Below are 20203 nucleotides of genomic sequence, written 5' to 3' on the forward strand. Positions count from 1 at the left end.
AAATAAAAACTCCAATGGTGAGATTTGGGGAGTTTCTTTAAACAATATGGGAATAAAGGCCCCAGCTCATTAGCAAAACATGTTCCCAAACTTTCTGAGTATTTACTCAGAAACAGCACTTAGGATGAAGCCAGGTGTGGTGGCCCAAGCCTACGATCCCACTTCGTGGGAGGCTGAGATAGAAGGGTCAAAGGGTTAAGACTAGCCTCATTAACTTAGTGAGACTCAACCGAGCATGGTGGCACACACTTGTAATCCCAGTCCTTGGGAGGCTGAGACAGGAGGATCACATGGGTTAGAAGCCAGCCTCAGCTATTTAGTGAGGCTCTCAGCAACTTAATGAGACACTGTTTCCAAATAAAGTATAAATAGCTCTGGGACTGTAGCTCAAAGGTAGAAAGCCCAGAGATTCCATCCCCAGTAACACAAACAAAATTTAGAAACCTAGCAATATCCTGTTTTAAAAGCAAAATAATTAAAATAATCAAAAAAATCTGGGGGTATAGCTCAGAGGTAGAATGCCTCTGGATTCAATTCCCTAATACCACAAGAAAATAAAAGCACTAAGGATGATGTTATTTTGCTAACATATTCATGAATGACATCAAATCTAAACACCATTTTATGCCACTTGATGTCAAAAATGAGTTTTGTGTTCAGACTCAAGACATCTCACATTCTCCCAGCTCAGTCTTAACCTGAATTCTCATCTGATGAAATGAGGTTCACATCTCACATCCTCTTCCATCAGTCCATCCAAATTCTCATCTGAGATGAGAGTCACCCTGTCTCCTGCTGCCTGGGTGGAATGAGAGGAGCCTGCCTCAGCACGGCCACTGCAGAGAAAACAAGGGTCTCCCTCCTTTTTCTCTTCACGTAGTGGGGAGGGGGTTCTGGAGGTGTTTTTCTGCGCCACTGATATATGCACAATTGCGGGGAGATCAGCAATGGCTTCACGGAGGACAAGGACTGCCCACATGAGAATAGGGAGCACTACCTCTCTGCCCCAAGGCTCCCCGTGGCTCCCTATTTACTGTGATATCCAAACTTCTCAAGGCACTCGGGTTCTTCATAAGGAGCATCCGCCTTACCTCCCCTGCCCTCGCTCCCACTGTGTCCCCATGCCCAAGCAAGTCGCACTGTTGCATGCATGCCATGCATCGCCACCTCTGTGATTCTGTACACAGTTCCTGCCACCTGGAAGGTTTCCCTTACTCTCCCCTCCTTGTGCCCCGTCTCCTTCTGTTAAAATCTACCAACTCTTCAAAGTCAAGAGAACTTCCCCCAAGCAGAACCAACCTCTCCCTCTTGGGTGTTCCTGTAGCCGGATGGGATCAGGTGCGTCCCTTTATGCTTGCAGTTTTACCTTTGTCAAGCTGCTGATGTCTCACAAGAACAAAGAAGACAGAGCTCTTAGGAAAGGTCCTTTATGTGTGGATCTTTAGGTTAAAAAAAATCCAAATGATCTATTTTAAGAGCTTTTCAGAAGAGATTAGAAATCAATGGACTGTGTTCCAAAGTTCTGTTTCTAGCTTGCCATTTAGAATCTAGGATATATTTGCTCCTTGGACTGATGAGACGAATGAGTCCTTCAACTCCCTTCTCCACCTTACCTTCTCCTCTTCCTCCTCAAGGTACATTTAACTCTTACTGACCTTCTACTTCTCAGTCTTAAGCATGTTCCCTTCTGGGCTCCCCCAGGCTGCCCCAGAATGTCCCTCTCTTTGTGTTGGTCACTCTGCAGTCTAACAGGGCACTTCTGTGCCTCTCTCCTGAGCTAGACCCTAATCCTTAACTACAGAGATTCTAATTTCTCTTTGTTTCTAGCACACAGCATAGCATTTGACACAGAGTAGGCACTCAATACATTTCATTTACCTTTATTAAGTGAATTAAGTTTATTTTATAAATAAAATTTTATTTACTCGATACATTTTATTTACTTCCCCAATAATAAGCAATTTGAAAAATTCCAAGGTAGAAAACACATATCATTCAACCTTGGATTACTTACCAGGGACTGGAGTGTTTTGCATACATAACAATTGAGCATTCCATAACTGTTCTGGTAAATAAGTCTTTAATCCAGGGGACTGCTCACATTATAAAACATAGGTGAGAAAAACCCAATGTTCTCCCAGTAGGATTGTTTTTATTTTTAGTACATTTTCTCAGTTTTCAATCTGAAGACTTGAAAGGAAGCTCTGGGTCTGTGGGAGAGCCTCAGAGACCACTGAGATCCATGTATTTTATTTCTCATCTCCTGAAGTTTCTCTCCTTTTCCATTTCTCATCATCCTCACGAATTATCTCCTTCCCTTCGGCAGAGGATGCACATTACTCGGGTTATTTTTAGAACACCCTTGTGTGCACTATTGGCAGTTCAAAGCACCCGAGCGAATCCTCACAAACATGCACAGGTTCTCCTGGGGCTCCTGCTCTGTCCTTGAAACCCATTCCACAGCGTCTTTGGGTCTTTCCCCAGGCACAAGTTGAACCACAATAAAGGTCTGAGTTGCGTTTACTTGTGTTTACCCTTGTAAATTTAAAATAAATATTTATTGAACATGAAGGAAGTGCATGTTAAGAACTAAACAAGGAGCATAGCATGCGATTTCTGTGACAGACATAAGCAGAAGCTGTAGGTCTGTGCTCTGAGTTTATACGCCCCAACCTGGACCATACCTGTGCCCAAATTTCCAGAATCTGCTGATGGAGAAGAAGAAACACTCTTCCCCCACCCCTTATTCTCCCTCCACATGCAGCCACCACAAGCTGAGCTAACTATCCTAAACGGCAAAGTTCCCAGCTCACCCAAATGCTATAGAAAACATTCTCTTATGCCTCAAGCTCTGTATGTTTGGCAATTGTGGGGGAAAGTACAGTTTACAAAAATGGAGAGAGAGAGAGAGAGAGAGAGAGAGAGAGAGAGAGAGAGAGAGAGAGGAAGAAGAAGAAGAAGAAGAAGAAGAAGAAGGAGAAGAAGGAGAAGAAGGAGAAGAAGGAGAAGAAGAAGAAGAAGAAGAAGAAGAAGAAGAAGAAGAAGAAGAAGAAGAAGAAGAAGAAGAAAGAGAGAGAGAGTGCGACCAACTCTTTGTCCTTATCCTTATGGAACCAGCCATCTCTGCAGAGGAAGGAGAAAAACACATGGCAGCTATACATCTAACATGTAACTTCTTAGCTTCTTTATTCAAGAACTAGATTATTCAAGGTTATCATTTAAGGATGGCTGGCTAGAAGTTTCAGTAATTTTGATAAATTAGTATCTTGACACATCCTTCAAAGCAGCAATGTTCAATCGAACTTTCTGGAGTGGTACAGATATTCTCTATCTGCACTGCCCAGTATGGTAACCACTATCCTCATGTGGCCATTAAGCATAGAATGTGTGGTTAGTGTGACTAACTGGGTTTTGCATGTAATTTATTTAACTGGCTTTGATAGGCACATGAGGCTAGTGCCTACTCTGGTGGGCAGTATAGCCCTCCTACCTGAAATAGTGAATTGCTGTCCTTGGAACAAAGTAAGTCCTTTTCTTGGCCACCAAATACAGTTCTATCTAGCCAAAGGACAGATAGGCTTCTTTATCATCTCTGTGTCAACTCACTAAAAGAAAGTTCACCAAAATCAACCAGACAAAGAACTAAAACCAGTTGTAGAAAAGTTGACCACAGGCATTTCTTCAGTAGAGACAGGACCAAGGGGGAAAGATAGAGAAGGCATAAGTCTAAGAAACAGAGATAATAGAAAATAATATTTAAGATACAGCTTGTATTTTCTTACTAAGGAAAGGAGAGGGAGTGGCAAATGGACAGGCAGAGAGGGATGAATCTCGAATATTCTAGAAGTATTTGGTATCTGAAATAAATACGAAACATGCCAAGCAAACATTTAGCCAAACTGAAATGCCTACTCTTAAGTCAAATTGCTGCAACCTAAGCAAAACGTTGGAAATGGCATCAGTAATTAGTTGAATGGGCCGTCTGGCAATTTGGCTGTAGAATGAGTTTTATAGCAAATAGCAGTACCCCGGCTAATCCACAGCCACAACGAATGGCCACAGCAAGGAAGTGAAGTCTCCAAAACTATACTGACAGCCTGTGGGTGTGTCCTGCACTTGGGCAGCCAGACAGGCAGCATGTGGAGGCTGACTCCGCCTAAGTCCTGCCCAACCCATGTTCTGTTCTGGCTCAGGGGCCAACCCAGCTCTACAGATGAGGAAGACTTTTGTATATTTGTCCACCTGGGCTTGGGACCTGTTTCTAATTTGAACAAAGATACCATATGTGCTGGTGATGGGATTGGTTAGACCAAATTTTTAGTTTATTATTCCATGTTTATGGTGAAAACCAAGGATGACCCAGGATAGTGTCAAATTAGAGGGAGACAGAAAGTAAAGGTGATTGAAAATAAAGGTTAAGAATGAAAGTGGAGAGGCTTCAGACTAAAGAAAAGGAGGGCTAAAGATATTTGTGATATCTGACTGTAAATATTTAAAGACCTATCATAGAGAAAAGGAGAGAAGAGTTACCTGGAATGTCCCCTAGAAGTGAAAATGTGATGCTGGTAGGTAAGAACAAAGAAGGGACCTTTGGATACAACATGGTAGCAACAAAGTAAAATGGGAGTGAAATGGGCTGTGGTGATTTAGAACTGAGCCCTCGGTTATTAGCTCTTTGACCTGAAGCAAATTATTTCCCCTCTTTAAGCTTCATTCTTCTTATCCTTAAAATAGAGATAACTAACTCAGAGACTTTTTATAGCTAAATAATAAAACAATAAATAGAAAGCAAAAAAGAACCTAATTTATACTAAATAGTCAATGAATAACAAGATATTCATTTTATGCTATACTAAAAACTCTCCAACACTAAGAACAAAACAATGGCACACACCTCTCCCTAATGCAGCTCCCTTGTACTGAGACATTCACCAGGAACAGCTGAGAGACCAGAAGCAGCTGATGATGCCCAAAACTATCAATGATATTTTTTCAGTTAAATTTTATTTTATTTTTATTTTCTTAGTTGCAAGCAACAGAAACCAGTACTGGCTAACCTAGACAAAAAGAATATATTGGGAAAATAAAGAAGAGTTCACAGTTCAATAGAAAAGACGATGATAACTCATGCTGGGAATAAATAAGAAGCTGAATCAGCCAGGCACTGCTAGTGAGGAGCGGGCACTGCCAACCGATTCAAACAGCCAGCAGCTCCATTGCCAGTCCTATAAAAGTTCTGGTCCAAAAGAGTTGGAGTGTCCAAGTTCAAGTGGTATGCTTGCTCTAAGGTGGTGATGTCCAGACAGTGAGAGGAGGCCTCCCCTGTCCCACCCCCAACAGCTTTCAAAGACCTTATGGCTTCCATGGTGGAGGCTCAGGCACTTGGACTTTCTGTCCCACGAGGATGCACATAATCAGGTGAAGGTAATTCCTCAAAAAATAAAAACCATGTTCTGTATTTATATATTGATACTAGGGCACAGAGCAATGTTCTGGTTCTACTATTCAAAGTCTGGCTCTAATGCTTGCTGGCTGGTGTGTCTTTTCAATGTCCTGTGCCTTGATTTCTTCTTCTGTAAAGCCATGGATAATAAAAGCATCCACATTATACTGCCATTATAAGAATTAACTGGAAGTGTGTGTGTGTGTGTGTGTGTGTGTGTGTGTGTGTGTGTGTGTAGAAGTGGAGCCCTGGGGACATTCGACCTCCAAGCTATACCCCCTGCTCTATTTTTTTTTTATTTTTTACTTTGAGACAGGGTCTCACTAAACTGTTTGCATGCCTCACTAGGTTGCCGAGGCTGGACTCGAACCTGTGATCCTTCTGTCCCAGCCTCCCAAGTATTGGGATTACAGGTATGGCACCACCACACCCAGCTTGCAAGCATTTATGTAAACCACTTAGCATGGTTCTTGGCCTTAGTAGTACTCACTAAGTATTACTGTAATTGCTGTGATGAAATGTGTATTATTGGGCATCTCCCAGATGTACTTCTTCTGAGATACACTTAGACTCTGTGGTTCCACGCCAGGCCAGGGAGTCGCTGACTTTAGTCTCCTTCTGGGCCTTCTTGATCTGCATTCCATATGTAGATAATAGGTTCTGCTAACGCCAGAGCTGCTTCACCAAAGCTGTTTTGTGTAATTGTAAAAAGCCAACAATGAACACCAGGAGGGGCATTAATTGCCAGGGAGATACTCAAGATGAGCCTTCTAATGAGCCCAGCAGCACAGCGGGAATAACTGGCCGCCATTTGTGAACCGTCCACATCTTACTTCTTCCAAACATTACTTTTAGTTCCTGGAAGAGGTACTTTGATTTAAATGGGAGGGCAACTTACTGGAAGTTCAAGACCAGCTTCTAAGCGCCCCAGCTACTCCCAGAAAGATGCATTTTCTCTCAAATGGCCTAAGGAGGGCAGAGGAGTAGCACTGTGTGGTGCACTCTAGAAAGCCACAAAGTTTGCTCATAGAATAACTCCCAAGAAGTAACTGAAACAATGCATCCCCGACTACAGGTCTTTCTCTGTACTCCCAGCCCTTTTGCTCATAAAAATTAAATTTCATAGTTTATGCTAGCCTCATACAGTATTTTCTCTACCCCCCCCCATGGTACTAGGGATTGAACCCAGAGAATTTGACCTCTGAGCTACATCCCCAGCCCTATTTTTTTATTCTGTATTTGGAGACAAGATCTCACTAAGTTGTGGAGGGCCAGACTAAGTAGCTGAGGCTGGCTGCAAACCTGTGATCCTCCCACCTCAGCCTCCAAAGTACTGGGATTATAAGCATGTGCCATCATGCCTGGCCCTTTATTTTCATTTTTAAGAGTCTCTGGTCACCAGCAAAATTTCGGTCCAGTGAAATCCTGGCCACAGTTCAACTCCTTGACTGCGACAAATGTGAGTCTATATCTGAGTACTCAAATGAGCTAGGACCCTAAATTATCCATATTATTCCACTGAGATGGTATCACTAGATGTCCACTACATCCTCAGAACATACCTGCTTGCTGGCTATATTTTTCTTAAGACACTTGCTGGTCCTGGCACCTGCAAGTTGCTGTGCTGACAAGCATGCCATTAACCGGGCGCAGAGCATGCAAGTCTGGTTAGGAGCTGACCAGCTCTATCGAATCTTTCTCCATATATTCAACACATATGTTGAGATGGCTATTTCTTCTCCCCAGATATATCATGGAACTGCAGGAGCACGTACTCTGGAGACCTGAAATGCAGTTGCTATAAAAATGAAATGCTATTCTTGGAATACCTATGTCATTACTTGAACTGAAGCTCCTTTACAATGAAATGGTTGCTGCTTAGCAACTAATGCACAGGAAGACCCTGAAAATCTCCCTCCCCCTCCTCCATATCTCCCTTTCTCTCTCTCCTCTCCTCCCCTCCTCCTCCTCCTCCTCCTCCTCCTCCTCCTCCTCCTCCTCCTCCTCCTCCTCCTCCTCCTCTTCTTCTTCTTCTTCTTCTTCTTCTTCTTCTTCTTCTTCTTCTTCTTCTTTTCTTTCTCTCTCTCCCTCCCTCTCTCTCTCTCTCTCTCTCTCTCTCTCTCTCTCTCTCTCTCTCTCTCTCTCTCTCTCTCTCTCTCTCTCCTTTTCCCCAGTAGGAGTATTAGACAGAGACCATCACCCCTGGGGTTTCATGTTTTCCCAGAGATGACGGGAAGGGTAATGGGGATGACAATGAGGTCGCCCTTGTCGTGGATGCAATAAGGATTTGGTATGCCAGCTGGGGACGAATTCCAACTGTGTCCACTGTGAATTATAATTGAGATAAATTCAAGAAAATAAAATTTGTGAGAAGGAAGAGCTGGTGTCCTCATGTAGATGGATGCGTGGGAATGGCACCCTGAGGTGAAAAGATAGGGAACTTCAGATCCCCAAACCAGACGGGGCCTGGCAGTGCCCCTCACTGTGGTCATGGGGAATTCACGTAGCTACGGTGACTGTCCCTGCCTGTACTCTAGTTAGGAAAACAATATGGGGTTGCCTAAGATTGCTCTGAGGATAAAATTAGATCACTTATGCATGCGAAAGAAGTTTATAAATGGTAAGCCTTAAAAGCACCACGCACGGTTTTTATTATTAAGTGCCTAAATTTAGTCAGTATTAACAGTAAAGAAATCTCCAGAAATTGGTCTTCAAAATAGATCCCTTAGATTTTGTGATATGTAATGCTGCACTGGCTCATAGAAAGCTTCTGTTTTAATCCTTAAATAGCTTCGGCGTTTATTTTTGAACTAGAGATTTATTTTTTCTGCAAATGTGAAAGAATGACTCAGGTGTTTGAAATGTGCCTTTGGAACTTCTAGGTGTCTATAACTGCACATGTGAACACAGTTATGATTTCTAAAGTGTATTGTTATGGAAAAACTAATATTACAAATATATGCAGTCAGAATGGGTCTATTAGTTGAAGGTAAAAGACCCAACTCTCCTAAAAATATTTTTTTAATCAAATGATACTAGCTATGCCATTCTAGCTACCAAAAAATCCACCTACATTGACCCTAACTTTTTCGCTTGACCCCAATCCATGTACAATTACCAACCTTCTGTCAAGTTCCCCTCTAACTAGGACAAGTCATGAGGTCCCGTCCTGGAGGTAAAATTTAAAGGGAGCAGCACCAGGCTATAGTCCCTGCAGTCATTTTCTGGCCCCAGAAACATTTATTTTCCCACCTTATACAATGGAACATTCATATAGCTTTAAAAGAACTTCTAGGAATGCTCTGCCTTAGCCTCCCTACAATAACAGGAGCCCAAAGTTACCTGGTCTGCCCTCTAACCAGCTGCATGAGCTCAGACAAGGTGCTTGAACTGGAAGCCTCAGTGGCCTTCAAAGTGAGATAATAATAGCCCCTACCGGAGAGTTCAATGAAATACTTTGTATTACATATTTAGTAGCTCCTGGTAGAAAATAAGCATTTAATAAAATCAGTAACTTCTAATGATTAACATGCCTAGGTAGGGAGGTAAGTTAACAATTGGAGACAATATTTGAAACAAGAAAATATTCTTCTTTCAGTGAGTTGTATTTTGTGTGTGTGTGTGTGTGTGTGTGTGTGTGTGTGTGTGTGTGTGTGTGTGTGTTAGGGATTTAATTCAGGAGCATTCTACCTTCAAGATACATCCTCAGCCCTCTTTATTTTTTATTTTGAAATAAGGTCTTGCTACATTACCACACACTGGCCTCTCAAACCTGAGGTCCTCCTATGTCAGCCTCCCAAGTCCTAGGACTACAGGCGCACGCCGCCACGCCCAGCTACTGAGTTGCACTCCTGGAAACGCATGGGCCACCCATGCTGCCTCAGGGACCTGCTTGTCCAAGGCCCTGGGAAGAACCAAAATAGTGATGGCTGTCGCTTCCCAGCCATTGCAAGAAAAGGCAGGGGGGCTGGTGTTCGGATTGAATGTTTGTATCTCCCCTCAACTTCAGACATAGAAATCTAACCCCCCCCAACCACCAGGGTGATAGTAAGAGGAGGTGGGGCTCCTAGGAGGTGATTCCTTTACAGCAAGCAGAGCCCTGACAGATGACATTAGCAGCCTTCTATGAAGAGACAGGGAATCCCAGCATCTGGGAGGCTGAGACAGGTGGTCGAAGACAGCCTCAGCTACCTAGTGAGGCCCTTTGCAACTCAGTGAGACCCTGTTTCAAAATAAAGAATAAAATAACAGGACTGGGGGTATAGCTCAGAAGTATAGCTCAGAAGTAGAAAGCCACTGGGTACCATCCTCAATAACACACACACACACACACACACACACACACACACACACAGGGAATTCATTCTAGCACTCTACTCTGTCCTGTGGGGATAGCACAAAATGGCAGCCATCTGCATCCCAAAAGAAAGGACAGGGCAGAAGCTAGCCCTAGCCGGGCCGGCACCCAGGTCCTAGTCTTCTGGCCTCCAGAGCTATCCGAAACAACTGCCTGTTGTTTAGAAGCCGCTGGGTTCACGGTACTTTTCGCAGCAGCCTGAGCTGACTCGGACAGCTGAGAACTGAGAAGTCCACATGACCCCACGGCTGTTCACTCTGTCAAGGAAGATTGCGCTCTGCAGCTTCTGGGGCTCAGTCTTTCAATTTCCTGTCTAACTTCAGATGCTAAGGGCAGTGCTTCAACTAAAATGAAACCAAAAAAAGCCACAGTTTGGTCTTTGCATGGAGAAGGGGCCAATTTAAAAAGGAGAGTCTGTTTTAAATCAGACTCTTCCCTTCAAAACTCTTTGCAGGGAATGCTCCCTGTCTGAAAGGGATTGCCTCAAACCCTGTCACAAACGAGGATGGGACCCCAGTCCTTTTAGCCTGAGTAATGTTCCAGAAGTGGGCCTCAAAGTGATACATGGAACCCTTCCCGCCTGCTTCCATCCAAGCTTATATAAGGCTCCTTTTATCTTTAAACAAATCACTTTCAAGTTTTTTTTTAACAAAAATTAATTTTTCCACAGAAGTCTTGACATCTTTCTCATGTCAAAGGAATGACACATTAAAATATACTATAGTCCTTTCAGGGAATCTATTTTCTGGCTGTTTCCTAAAAAATCTACATGAGGTACCGAAGTAGCCTGACTACCTTATCTCTGCCTTTTGAAGGGGAAAAAAATGGGATTCGTCTCTTCAAAAATTAATTCACAGTCCTGAGACAGTTTTATTTGTTCAACAAATAGTTTAAAGCCATCTACAATTTTTAACACAAGTTCGACTGTTTGGCCTCACGGGATGGATAGAACATCCCAGAAAGCGGGGCCTCCCATTTCTGAAGGACTGCAGGGCATGTAGTGTGCGTGGAGCTTTTTCCTGGGATTGCCAGACACTCCCCAGCAGGCCAGGGCCTGTTCATATAAAGTGGACGTCATCTCTGGCCAGAGGAGCATTAGCCCACGTAGGTGACAACTCTATTTCTGGCCCTTCTGTCCTTATCTACTTATCTCTTCCTGACAGTGTAAAGTCCCACCACCCCTCTCACCCCTCCTCCACATCTGGTTTCCTGATCTCAGGTGACCAGCTGAGTCTGGGTCCCTGCTACTGGACTCCTCTGTGCCTCTTTTCTGACCTCTACCTTCTGTTTGCTCCAATTTCCAGAGCCTGAATTTCCAGAAGCAGCCCTCTCCTCTCCGTATCACTGAGCTTTGATACGTTTTGAAAGAAAAAGCGCATAGTCTGTGCCTTCTTGAATACCAAAACCTGAAAATTAAATGTCTCAGGCATCTGTCTGTCTTGTTTTCATATTATCTGAATAATCTGACCATCAGCTACTGACATTTGACTGATGTTCACCATTTGGAAGAATAACAAATGACACTGCTCCTTAATTGGACTCAAATATAGATAAAACTACTTTAACACACGCATGGCCTTTACTTGGCGACAACCAGCGTCGTACGTGTGAACTCATCTCAGCTTCAAAGAATCCTGCAGGGTGTGTTCTACTATTGCGACCATTCCTACACGTGGAAACTAAGGCACCTAGAGGTGAGTGATTTGTACAAGGACGCAGGGGCAGGAGGGACAGATGTGGACCTAAGGCAGAATGAGTCCGGAGTCGGACTCCTCGCCAGAACCCCACTGTTTTTCATGTAATTGAAGGATAAGAATCATGAGATTTGATTGCAATTTGATCATTACTATTTTAAGCTTTGAATGCTTCCCTCTTTATCCCACAGAAGCCAGACTATTAATGTAGCTTAAACCAGAATGGGTTCTTTATCAGAAAATTATTTACAAGTGTAAACATCTAAAGGCAAATCTCTATCTGAGCAAAACTCATGGGTGTTAGGTGCAAAAGATAGAGAAGACCCTATGGGGAAAAGCCCCTGCCTTCAAAAGGGCGTACTTGCTCCATTTCAAAACTGCCCCAAACTCAGGACTAAAAAGAAAGAACATTAAAATATATCCACAAAGACCTCCTCCATCCTCTTCCCAACCACAGCCTTTTCATCAGCCAGCACTCATGCAGAAATAACCTAAATTTTTCAAGAATAATCTAAGTAATTACCCTCTCCCTCCCTCTCCCTCTCCCTCTCCCTCTCCCTCTCCCTCTCCCTCTCCCTCTCCCTCTCCCTCTCCCTCTCCCTCTCCCTCTCCCTCTCCCTCTCCTCTCTCTCTCTCTCTCTCTCTCTCTCTCTCTCTCTCTCTCCTCAATCTCTACTGGGAATTGAACTCAGGGGAATTCTACCTCTGAGCTATACCACTTTCCCTTTTTATTTTTTCTTTTGAAACAGGGTCTTGCTAAGTTGCTGAGGCTGGCCTCAACCCCATGATTCTCCTGTCTCAGCCTCCCAAGTACTGAGATTACAGTACGTACCACAATTGCCAGCTATGTTCCCTCTCTTTGAACACTAGAGATGCCATGAAACTCATAAGCCACTCTTCAGGGCATTGTAGGTTACATAAATAAAAAGCAACTCAGTTGTTTGAAGACTTACTTTTTTAAAAATTTTTTATTTTTTGGTGGTACTGGGTTTCCTGGGTTTCCTCTGGGCTACACTCCCAGACCTATTTTATATATTTCTTTTATTTGGAAACAGGGTCTCTTAAGCCAGCGAGGCTGGCTCCTAACATGATCCTCCTGTCTCCGCCTCCCAACCCCGGGGATTACAAGCGTGCGCCACCACGCCCAGTGAAGACTTAGTTATTAAACAAGGCAAAAACAAAGCAAAACCTCACAATCACAAACTGGACTACCATGATGCTCTTCCCCAAGGAAATTTCCCAAAAGAGTCGATCAGAGGGATTAGGAGGAAGGAGGAGTGAAGTGAAGTCACACAGCACACGCGGCTGGGGCAACCCTGGGCTGGGACAGACCCCAGGCCCGCAGGAATGCTGGGCCACCATCTCTCTGCATTGTTAGGTTCTAATCACAGAAAGAAACATCAACAGAAAATTCCCTGAGGAGAAAATCAATACTGCCCCTTGGAAAGGAATGAGATAGACAGAAAGAGAACCAGAGAGCTAATTAGTGCTACTCAGAAGGCAAATTAAGGCCTTTTCTTTGACAACTGCAAATAGATGGTTAAGGAAGAGCTTCTGCCGCCCTTCTTGAGCCTCCAACAGCTGGCTAACTGGCCGATGCAGGTACTCACACAGGAAGGTGTAAACAGAAACAAGCCCCGGGCTGCGGACGAAAATGCGGGAGGACATTTCTTTTAGTAGAAAGGGAAATTGCCACTGAGATGGACCCCGGATGAATAACCATAGCAGTTTAGTTAAAGATGGCAATTGAATTTACTCATTCAATAAATATTTATCCAATACCTGCTGAGCGAGACAAGATTCAGAGATTCAAATAATAAGGTGCGGCTTCTGTCTTCCAAGAATGTAACAAATCAGTGTAAGGAAGAATAATAATTACTGAAGTTGCCTCTGTGTGGATGCTGTGCTGGGTCCTTTACATCAGTCACTAATTTAATCTTCACCACAAACTTCCAAGGCAGGTATTGCTGTGGCCCCACTTTAGATATATATATATATATATATATATATATATATATATATATATATATATATATATATATATATGCTGAGCCAAAAAGGTGGACATAACTGACCCAAGATCAGCTGAAAAGCACCAGGTTCAAACTCTAGTCTAATGTCCAGAACAGAACACGAAAAATCAGTCCCAACAAAATGACCTGAAAGCATCACATGAAGACAGGGGAGAACCAACTACCCTGACAGAAAGCAAACCTTTTAGAGTCTCCTCCTAAGAAGAGGAGGTGAGCACGACAGCGTTATGTGCAAACAGATCCAATTTGCTGTTTTATTTCTTTAATCTTTGACATTACACTGTTTTTCTATAAGCCTCACAATAGCTTTCAACCAAGTCAAACAATTAGAAGTAGTCCATTTTATGGTTATTCTAAGCAACTTCAATATTAAAGGCAAAGGGAATCGAATGGCTTGGATTTGGCCTTACTCTTGTCCTTCCTTCTTTTGTTGTCCACCAGAAGCAAAGCTCACTTGTCACCATTAATACGCAGCAACAACCATCCCCAAACGACAATGACATGGTCTCAGAAAAATTAGTCTCCCTATTCTGCAAGGTTACCAATGCTTTCCTGCATAAGACAGCAAGTGTCATAGCCCAACTCGTAAGCCATAGTTTCTCCTGACACCTCTAGTCTCTCAGCGGACTAAACTCCAAAGATATCTTGGGGTGGCACAGGGAATGGAGGTCTCAGATCCCAGCCCAGGAGAACAGAGAGGCACAACCAAGCTGGCTCTCACTGGGAGTCCTCATTTTCTCAGATGAGAAAGTAAAGCTTTGGAAAGAGCTAGCTCTAGTCTAATTTAATTTGGCCCCATGAGGCAAGGCTGTTGTTGGTACAACAGAGTTGAACAGCAGCAAAGCTCTCTTCCAGGTCCCCATCTCCCCTATTCCACATAGCCCAACATTGTAACTCTCTACTTGAAAAAACAAACAAACAAACAAACAAACAAACAAACAACTAAGCCTTCAAAGATTAACTAGACCAGAAGTCTTCTGGACAGTGATCAAAGTTGAGATCATACTCCTTGTGTGTCCTGAGAAAGTTGACACTTAGTAGCTAACCAATTATTGAGATTTACTTATGACCCAAAGTCTCTAAATATCTAGTAAATGTGCAGAGCACAGATTAAAGCAAAATAAAATTGATTTATAAAGGGAGATACTACGTACTATATTCAGAAAAAAATGGCCCCACACACTAGTGATTCCAGTGCAAGGAAGAGCAATGTCCAGGCAGACCTATTTGGCCTCCCAACTATCTTTCTCATAATAATGTAATCTTCTTTTGTGGGACAAAATACAAAATAGAAATACAGTCATCCCTCCATTTCTGTGGGTTCTGTACCTGTGGATTCAGCCAATCACAGATTGAAAATATTCAGAGGAAAGAAATGCATTTTACTAAACATGTGTAGACTTATCTTGTCATTCATTCCTTTAAAATATAGTATAAAATTATTTACATATAATTTACATTGTATTCGGTATTATCAGTAATCCAGAGATTATTTAAAGCTTAAGTGAGGATGTGCATAGCTTATATGCAAATACTACCCCATTTTCTATAAGAGACATATGCACCTGCAGATTTTTTTTTTTTCTGGTGGTACTGGGGTTCCTAGAAACCCTTCTACCTCCGGGATATTCTCCCGGAGAATTCTTTTTATATTTTTATTTTGAAACAGGATCTCTTAAGCTAGCGAGGCTGGCTTTGAACCTGCGCGATCCTCCTTTCTCTGCCTCCCAAGCGCAAGGATTACAAGTGTGCACCACCACACCTGGCTGCACCTGCAGATTTTGATGTCCACAGGAGACTTCTAGAACCAGTCACCCCACAGATCCCAAGGGATGATTATACTATGTTCTTATTATCATCCTAAAAAGAATAAAATATCACTTTTTACATGGTTTACTAATATATAAGTTTAGTACTCTTTTCTGCTACTTCTAGAGTATATAAAAAAAAACTTTCTTTAAGAAAGGTTAAATATTAATACCCTGATTTGTAAATGGAAAAACCGAAACAAAGTCATCAATTACTCATAAATTATGATAACTGCTCAGGCTTCCTTACCAGCAAAATTGTATTTCACCACTCATTGTGAATTGCCCAGAGACACACAGGACACCTCTTCACTGGACCTAGGCTCACCTACACAACACCCATAGGAATTTGCTTTAAAAGCCTATAATCCTTAAGCATGGGTATCTTCATAGAGATGACAGGTGTCTTGTAGGTGGTTCTGTTCTCAGCAGCAAAACTAATTTATTTGCTGATGATCATGAATTTACATTCATTTTAAATTCTGAAATAATAGAGGAACTCCTTTAAAAAAAACACACAGCCAGTAGACCACAGTGCAAAACATAAAGAATACAAGAGGTAATATAGACTATAATGACCCCCTAGTGTACTGTGGATAAGATGAGAGAATAGCTCATGTATCATACACTTCACACACACACAACTTACACATATACACACTTACACATACACACATTTTATGCACATATGCACACATGGAGAGAATTCAAGCCTAAAATAAATGTTTGAAGAAGCAGCATGATGTGGTCTAAAAAAGAAGTCTTTAAGGTCAGATCTGTGCTTAAATTCTGCCTCCTGCCCAAGTTCTATGCTTCAGGTTTGTTTTATATAAAAAATGGTCATGATTATATCATAGGACTGTCATGAATATCAAGTAAGATGACTGTTCCATAACACTTAATGCACTTCCCACCACATACAAGACAATGAGCATCATATACCTTCTTTTTACCCTCCCCGGTGTGTTTTCGGAACATCAATTTTTTCAATTTTACTCACTTAAGTGGGAATTCTTATAGCAGGTTTAAAAGAAAACCTACACATTATATAGCCATTTACACACATATATCTGTTGCAGCACCATAATTTGCAAAGAAAAAAGATGTAGTAATTTTAGGAGAAAAGTACTGGCTCACTTGCATTGCCTTCTAAACCTTCAGCTTTATAGTCTACAGAGATTATTCGCTCTATGGGTGCAGGTTTTGAAATAAAGAAAAAAATTCTCGTGGGAAAAAATGGTTCCCCCCTAAAAAAGGCCAACAAAGAAAAGATAATGAGGGGAAATCTAAGGGCATATAAAGGAGTTTATTTTACTTAACAAAGTAAAAGTCAAGCAAAATGAATAATCTGCCTCCAGAAATGGTTATTTAAAGGCTTTTTGTAAAGGGCTCTGGTTCCTAAAAAGACAGGAGTCACTGCATATGCCCACCCACTCTTCATTTTATTTTTAAACCCTAGCTTATATGTTCCTTAGCAACAGGAGGAGCAGATGAGACCCCCCTACACACACACACACACACACACACACACACACACACACACACATACACATACTCTCAAAGCCCCTTTTTTCTTTCCCATCAAATTCTATTCTGCAAATATTCCTGTTCTTCACAAGGTATTTTTTACCTGCCAGCAAATCTCCACCTCCCTACCTCAAATGATCCCCTTACACAAGCAACCCTACCTGCAACCCTACCTCCTACTCCAGCTAAGTATTCTGCATAGACTCTCTTCTGTGTGCCTTCCTGACTCCTCTCCATTAACTCCCACCAGCCCTCGTCCTCAGCTGCCTCCCAGCAGTGAGATGGTGGGGTCTCCACAGAGGTGCCAAAGCCCAACTCCAGCCCAAGCTGCCCTTCCCTAACAGAACTTTCACTAGCTCCCAGCAAATCTGTGGTGCCCACCTGCACCCCTCGGCATCCGGAGCAAATGGCTACCACTGCACATGGATGCACTGCTCACCATGGCTCTAAGAGAACAAGAAATGGTAAAAAAAAAAATGCAGAGGTTACCTGGGACAGACATATGTCAGATGAAATTGTCTACCTCCTGGCTGTCCTTCTTCTGACATTAGAACTGCCTAGCCGTGTTTGACTGGGAAGAGCTTATGAGTTCAAAGATCAATTGTTTAGCCTTTGGAAAAAAATAGGGCAGCAATTCTCAAACATTAGAGTACATAATCATCAACTGAGGAGCTTGGTAGAAATTCCCGCCCACAGAGAGTTGGATGCTGTGAGTCCGGGGTGGCAAGCATTTTAACCAGCAACCTGAAATCATGTGGTTGCAGGGGTCTTACAGAATTGAAGATGGTAAAGCTTTCTTTCAAAGGAAATTAGGTCCTAGAAGTAGAATCCATCTCAATGGATTTGAAGGCAGATGCACTATTTTTATTACTGTACTCTAGAAAAATGCTGCCTGTGTCCATACCTATGTTTGTGTGTGTACACACTTACACACGCCTGTCGGAGCAGACAACCCAGAGAGCCATGGCCCCCACTCAGTGTACATTTCCAGGAGAGAGGCTCCGAGAAAATGACCCTGCCAAAAGGCAAGATGAAATTATTTCCCTTGCAAACTACAGCTTTGTAACCCCACCCAATGAGAAGTCTGATGAATTCTGGTCCCACAGGAGCACCTTTGAGCCCAGGAGCTCAGAAGCCCAGGACCCAAGACCCACCATGTGCTTTACATCACCACCCCGCCACGCTCACAGCTCCTAAATTGGGCTGAATGTAGTTCCTATTTCCCTCAGGGCCAGAGAGGCCATGGTAACTAGTTAGTAGAACCATTCTAGCCTTAGCATACCTCCCCCAGAGCTGCCCCACCACCTGTCTATTTTTAGAAACTGAAAATATAGAAAGAGCCATTTGGATCTGATCTGTATGAGGAACTAAGAGAACAACTCAGGTGGGGAACTCCCTCAGCACACAGTGAACCAAAGGCACGCAGAGGGACCAGAGGGATGCAGAAGCCGCCCCCTCATGAGCAAGACCACTTAGGACTCCTCAGAAGCCGGTGTTTAGACTCAGAGCACGTGCCCTGGTGATGGAGCCCCGGGTCCAGGCAATGCCTGTGGGGATCCCAGTGAGTCACACACCTGCCCCCCCTAAAAAAGCACACCCTCACAAACCCACACACCTCTGTCATCTGCTTTTGCTTACATAACAGCACATGGTGTGACAGGCTTAATACTTCGGATGGTTTTCTGGAAGGGACTGCCAACTGGAAGTGAGTAGGGTCGCAGGACCGCTTTTCCTGACCCCTTTACAAGAAACACTCTGAGCCCGAGCAAGTACAGATATTCATAAACCCATGCTTGCTTATCACCTCGACTTTTAAAATCAATTAGCAGTAAATGTCTGCCCCAGTATCTTTCTTCTTGCCTGGGGATGGGGTGGAGGGCAGGGGACCCACTGAACCTTTATCTCTCATGCTTAGGTCCTGAGGCAATTTGGGGTTGTCTTTGGTCCTAATTTGGTGGGCTTGTATCTCACACTCTTCTCGTCTCACAGATACACCCATCCTCAGGTGCAAGCATGGTCCATTTTCTCCCTCACCCCTACTGTGCCAGCACACTCCCCCACTCAACCCTCCGCAGGGACACACTGGGCAGAGAGGGAGAGTGCTCGCGGATGTGTGACCCTCACCGGTGTCCTATCTGCAGACACAGACCCATGCCCTCGTCTTTCTTAGTGGGAGACTTCCTCATAGATCCAACTTGCACACAAATTTCTCTTCTGTATGGCGGTGTCCCTGCCTCTCTGTGGGAGTGACCTCAGCTATACCTCGGCGCCCACGGCGGGGGAGTGGCTGAAAGGACACTGGCTTAGGGGTAACTTTGACGACTTTTCTCAAGAAAGCTAGGCATCTCTGGGTCTGCGGCCCCCCATACACACACACGGATATTTTTGTTATTCAGACCGGAGGGACTCAAGTCTTCTCTCCGTTAGAAATTCATCCTTGGCTGTTACGGGGAATTCAGGCTCTCTTTCTCAGCTTCCCCCCACCCCAGAATGATGGCATAGGAAGAGAGCAGCACAGATCCCCAGAAGGAGGAGAGAGAGGGAGAGAAAGAATGTGGGACCCTAAGAGGTACCGCCAATTCGGTGGGAGCGCTTCTGGGGGAGAAGAGCGGTCGGGTCCCGCCCTCCCTCCGCAGGCACCTGTCTCTCCGCCGGCTCCCCGCGCCTACCTGTAAGAGACCTGCTTCCGGAAAGTTAAGTTCCTCAGCTTCTCCTCCAGCGCCTCGTCCTTCTCCCTCTGGCCGCCGGCCACCGGCTCTTCCAGGGCAGCGGCCCCGGCCGCCGCCGCTGCCCCTGCGCCCCGCGGGTCCACACCGCCCTCGGCGCCCAGGCAGCAGCTCCCGGCGCCGCTGCCGCCCGTCGCCCCTTTCTCCTCTCCCGCCGAGGAGCTGGGGTTCATGGCGACCGCTCCCGCGGCGCCGCTGCAGAGGCCGGGCGGGCTGACGGCGCTGGGGGCGGTGGCAGGAGCGCGGGCAAGTCCGCGCGCCGCTGGCAGGGGCAGCAAATGGCAGCCCCTTCCCGCAGCATCCATCCGCGGCGGCACTGCACCGGGGCATTGTGGGAAACTCCGTGCCTCCACTCCCCCTCTCCGACCAATCAGAGGCGACCTCTCTCCCTTTCCCTCTCCCTCCCCCGGCCAGCCGGCGCCCTCCGGCCCCCCCACCCCCACCCCACCCCTCCCAGGCCTTTCCCTAAATCTAAATCCCGAGCAAAAGCCCGGGCTGGAGCTGAACTCCGCCTGAAGGAGACAGGCTGCAGGGAGACCGAGGAGGGGATGAGCTGGGGGCTAAGACCCGGACTGGGACTGGGGGCGCTGGGGCACGAACACTGGGCATCGAGAA

General features: G+C 44.4%; 1 protein-coding gene across 2 annotated transcripts in view; it reads right to left on the minus strand.

The window, feature by feature from the left end:
- Window positions 1-19893, minus strand: part of DGKI (diacylglycerol kinase iota) — a gene marked incomplete at both ends in the record, with an annotated part of 483096 nt that extends 463203 nt beyond the window's left edge. For both annotated transcript variants that reach the window (XM_080700835.1, XM_080700834.1), the window contains one exon: window positions 19532-19893. In XM_080700835.1, the coding sequence (XP_080556961.1) occupies window positions 19532-19893 (362 nt within the window). The remainder of the gene's footprint in view (window positions 1-19531) is intronic.
- Window positions 19894-20203: the final 310 nt, after the last annotated feature.

This window comes from Muscardinus avellanarius, assembly GCF_963383645.1.
Source record: "Muscardinus avellanarius genome assembly, chromosome: 9".
Classification (NCBI taxonomy): Eukaryota; Metazoa; Chordata; class Mammalia; order Rodentia; family Gliridae; genus Muscardinus; species Muscardinus avellanarius.